Source organism: Helianthus annuus, chromosome 1, assembly GCF_002127325.2.
Source record: "Helianthus annuus cultivar XRQ/B chromosome 1, HanXRQr2.0-SUNRISE, whole genome shotgun sequence".
NCBI classification, from domain to species: Eukaryota; Viridiplantae; Streptophyta; class Magnoliopsida; order Asterales; family Asteraceae; genus Helianthus; species Helianthus annuus.
Window position 1 is genome coordinate 65,834,038 of NC_035433.2, and position 3,967 is coordinate 65,838,004.

At 30.3% G+C, this 3,967-nt stretch overlaps 1 protein-coding gene across 1 annotated transcript; it reads left to right on the plus strand.

Moving 5' to 3' along the window:
- The first annotated feature begins 886 nt into the window (after window positions 1-886).
- Window positions 887-3,371, plus strand: LOC118490270 (glutamic acid-rich protein-like). The gene is made up of 4 exons (XM_035987780.1): window positions 887-1,082; window positions 1,676-1,816; window positions 1,886-2,184; window positions 3,012-3,371. The coding sequence occupies exons 1-4, from the start codon at window positions 887-889 to the stop codon at window positions 3,369-3,371; spliced, it is 996 nt and encodes a 331-aa protein (XP_035843673.1).
- The last annotated feature ends 596 nt before the right edge of the window (window positions 3,372-3,967 follow it).

A 3,967-nucleotide genomic window follows, 5' to 3' on the forward strand; every position in this document is an offset into this window, starting at 1 on the left:
CAATGCCTTATGATTCCTTTGTATATAGCATTGATACTTTGTATTAAATTTGATCATGAAACATTACGGTTATAGGTTTCATAATTAAAAAGCTAAAATTTGTAAAAGTATAAGGAGAAGAGGTGAAGATGAGTCCTATTTCTTTTGTTCTCTTTATTGTTTTTGGGTTGAACCACTTCACACAAGACGATCAGCTGGAATAGTCTAGTATTATCCAGCGTTTCATCAGATTCTTACATTAGAAATTTATGTTATAAATTATATTTTATACTACATGTTATGTGTTAGATTTGATTTTTAATTTTAGTGTTAGTATATTCAAAGAATCATGAATTGTTTGTCAATGAAGGAGAAAAAGGCCTTATCACTATGAAGAATCATATGATACTTTTGGAGAAGATCAACTTCAAGGTAATAGAGCCAAAAGTGTTATCCAAATGAGAGAAAAAGTAAATGTAGAAGAATAGAAGCAAGAAGGGATGATGATTAGGGTGAAGCTTAAGCTTATGTTTAGCAATTCTATTTTTAATTTATGTTAATGCATATTTTCTTGATTTGTTGTTTGAACGATATACCTTTTATTTTAAATTTATGGTTTTGACAATATGTTTGAGCAATTATAATTTTAATGACTAGGGTGGAGATATGATAGGAAGTTTTATTTCGCTAGGAAGCATAGGAAGCAATCATGATCGTCCAATTGCACAATCTACGGTCTAGATTAAAATCAAATTAAAAACTGTCATTTAAACACGCTCTCCGGGCTTTCAAGGGTATTATTGTCAAATTCCAAAATAACCGCCGTTGAATATACACAGAAACGCTTCGAAAAAAAGTTCATTACGTACATACAGAAATTTGAGAAAATCATACTCCATTGAAGTTCATGGCATCGTCGAGAGATAATTTGAAGGTTTACCTCCGACTTACTGAAAAGAAATCCGTCTCTCAAAACCCTAAATCATCAAAGAAGCCAAAAACATCATCAGTTGAAGAGAACATAGATCAACAAGTAAATATTAGCCAAAAATCAACAATGAAACAACAAAGTAGTAGAAAACGCAAAGAGATTTCAGACAATGGTAATTTTATGTATTTTTGCTTTTTAATTGAATTCAAGTTACGTTTTATGAAGTGCAATAGACCTAATATATCATATCCCTTCCCAAAAATTGTTAATGAGTGATATCTTATCCCTATCTTATCATTGAATTGCTTAATTAGGTTTGTTATTAGAGACTGCATTGCGTTTTATGTTAAAACTATGACCTAGGGTGCTAATGCTTTTTATGGGATTTATATATTGTGAACTAATGCGTTTTATCTTAATAAATTTGCAGAAACAAAGAGATTATTATTATGATAATTGTAATCGAATTTTAAAACATTGCGTTTTATCTTTGAATTTGCTGAGATACATGTGTTGTTAACTATTGCGTTTTATCATAATACGGTATCAAATGCTTTTTTTTCTTGACTAATGCGTTTTATATTAAAATATCATAAAAAAACAAAACGAGATTATGTAACGTTAATTTGCTTTGTTAAATTAATATGATGTAAAGTATGCGTTTTATCTTAAAACTGTGAATTACTGCTTTTTATCTTTATAGTATTAGCTAATGCGTTTATCATAAATTTGTTAATTGACATTGTTTCATTATTCTGTTTAAAGTTAAAAAACAAGAGGAAAAACAAAAAAGGAGAAGAAAGAAAGTGGTGATAGAATCTTCAGAAGATACATATTCTGTTTCAAATGATGAAAATACTAGTCGAGCTATAGTTCTGCATACTTCTGAACAACAAGTAAATTCAGGTAACATAAAACGCATTAAACAAATTTCATGAAAAAAATATATGTTTCTAAAACACTTCAGTGTATCAGATGATGATTTTGTTGATCCACCACCAAGAGTGAAACAGACAAAATATCAAAAGAAGGAAAAGGCAGAATCAAAACCAAAGAGATCATTGAGGAAAGATAAAACAGAAGAACAACCAGAACAACAACCATATTATGATTACGACGGAAAAAAAATCAACATAAGATGTGCAGCCAATAATCTAAAAGATTATATTGAAAATTTATCAAAAGAGCAAAGGAAAGTTGTTAGAGAAATAGGGTTTGAGAGCATACTATCATTCAAGCTGCATTCAGTTCCACGCAAATTCGGATATTGGCTGGTAAAAACTTTGATGCTGAAAATGATGAGATAAATATAGGAGATGAAAAGATTAAGATTACAACTGAATTGATCCAAAAGGTATTTCAAATACCAAATGGAAAAACAGAGATTGGGGAAAAATTGAGACCAAAAGAAACTGATCTTATAATTAAATTCTGGCGCGGTCAATTCAGCAAAGATATTTTGAAGAGAATGTATGCTACCAACTTGATTAAATATTTAAAATCAAGAAATGAGCATGGAAGACTGTTCAAACTAAACTTCTTGGTTATATTTTTTACGGTCATGGCAGAGGCAATGCAAAGTAGTAACGTTAATCAAAGATTCTTGCCATCGATGAAAAGTGAAAAACCCAGGATTTTAATTGGTGTGAATATATTCTGAATGTTCTAAGGCGTACAAGAAGACAATGGCCTGGAAATGACAAGCTCTTCAATGGACCTATTGTATTGTTAGCGGTATGAAATCTGATCTTTCATTATTGCTACATATTTGTTGAATGCTTGTTTAGGCTACATGTTTATATTCTTTGTTTAAAATATGTTTGATTAAAACGCAATGTATATAAAGTTACAAAACACAATGACTTGTTTATATTATTTGTTTGTTTGTTTAAAACGCAACGTTTATAAAGGTATAAACGCAATAACTTGTTTATATATTTTTTTTTCAAACTATGCTTTATTAAACGCAATGTTGTGTAAAACGCAATGTATTTAAAGTTACAAAAAATTAGTTGTGTAAGTTGTTTACAATGATTTATATTATAAAACGCAACAAAATTAGTATTGAGTATTTTTTTTTAAAACGCAGTGATTCATACAGATTCTATATGCTTACAAAAAACAAGGATTTGACGATGAAGAAAACACTGAAGAGTTCTCTCTAGATAAAATTGACTCTACAACATTACAGGAATTTGAAGATGAATTGGAAATTGCTGCGCAAAATGAGGGGAGAGGTCTGGTAATGTATAAAAAGAAAAAGGAAAAAAATGTCAGAAAGAATAAACAAAGAAAGAAAGATGAGGAGGATGAATTTTATGTTTATCCATCTGAATCCGAGAATGAAAACGAAGAAATTTTTCAAGATGAACCTGAAGAAAAAGATGAAGACGATGCTGAAGAACAACCAAACATCAATATCAACTCAGAAGAGATAGAAGATGGAAACACCTTACTTTAAAGCTGCAACAGACTGGATTGAACAAGAGGATCAAGAGGATGTTCAAAACAGTCAACTTAAAACCAATGAAACTGAGAAAACACAAAACAGAAAGTGGAGGATCATGGGGGCAATTCTTCATAAAACCATCAAAAGGAAATAAAGATAAATTGTCGGTAGACAGTCAATGCCGATTGCGTAATTTCATGCCATCACAAATTCAAAGTGAAGGTCTTTCTGACATTCATTCAACAAAAAGTGGCGATGAAAATATAAAGAACATTGAAGGTAAAAAATCAAATGAAGAATATGTTGAGTCTGCCTTGGATTATCATTTTAAAGGATTTGAAGAAGTTTTTGAAAGCATCCAATCACGCATAGATGAGATCATTGAATAATATCCAAATAGTGAAGTTGTTCATAACGTTGTAAACGAATGGGCGTCATTGATTGAAAAATTCAACAATCAAGCTAAAAAGCACAAGAAAGTTAATGTTGATTCAACTCTAATCGAAACACCATCAAGATTTCTAAATTTGAGCCAAAATGAAGACACCGAAAATCAAATCATTTCAACTCCATTGATTGTAAAACGCAATCATGATGCTACAAAACGC

Coding starts and splice junctions, on each gene's coding strand:
- LOC118490270 (XM_035987780.1), top strand. CDS start 887: ATGGCATCGTCGAGAGATAATTTGAAGGTTTACCTCCGACTTACTGAA. Junction 1,083..1,675: donor CAAAGAGATTTCAGACAATG/GTAATTTTATGT, acceptor TTCTGTTTAAAG/TTAAAAAACAAGAGGAAAAA. Junction 1,817..1,885: donor TGAACAACAAGTAAATTCAG/GTAACATAAAAC, acceptor TCAGTGTATCAG/ATGATGATTTTGTTGATCCA.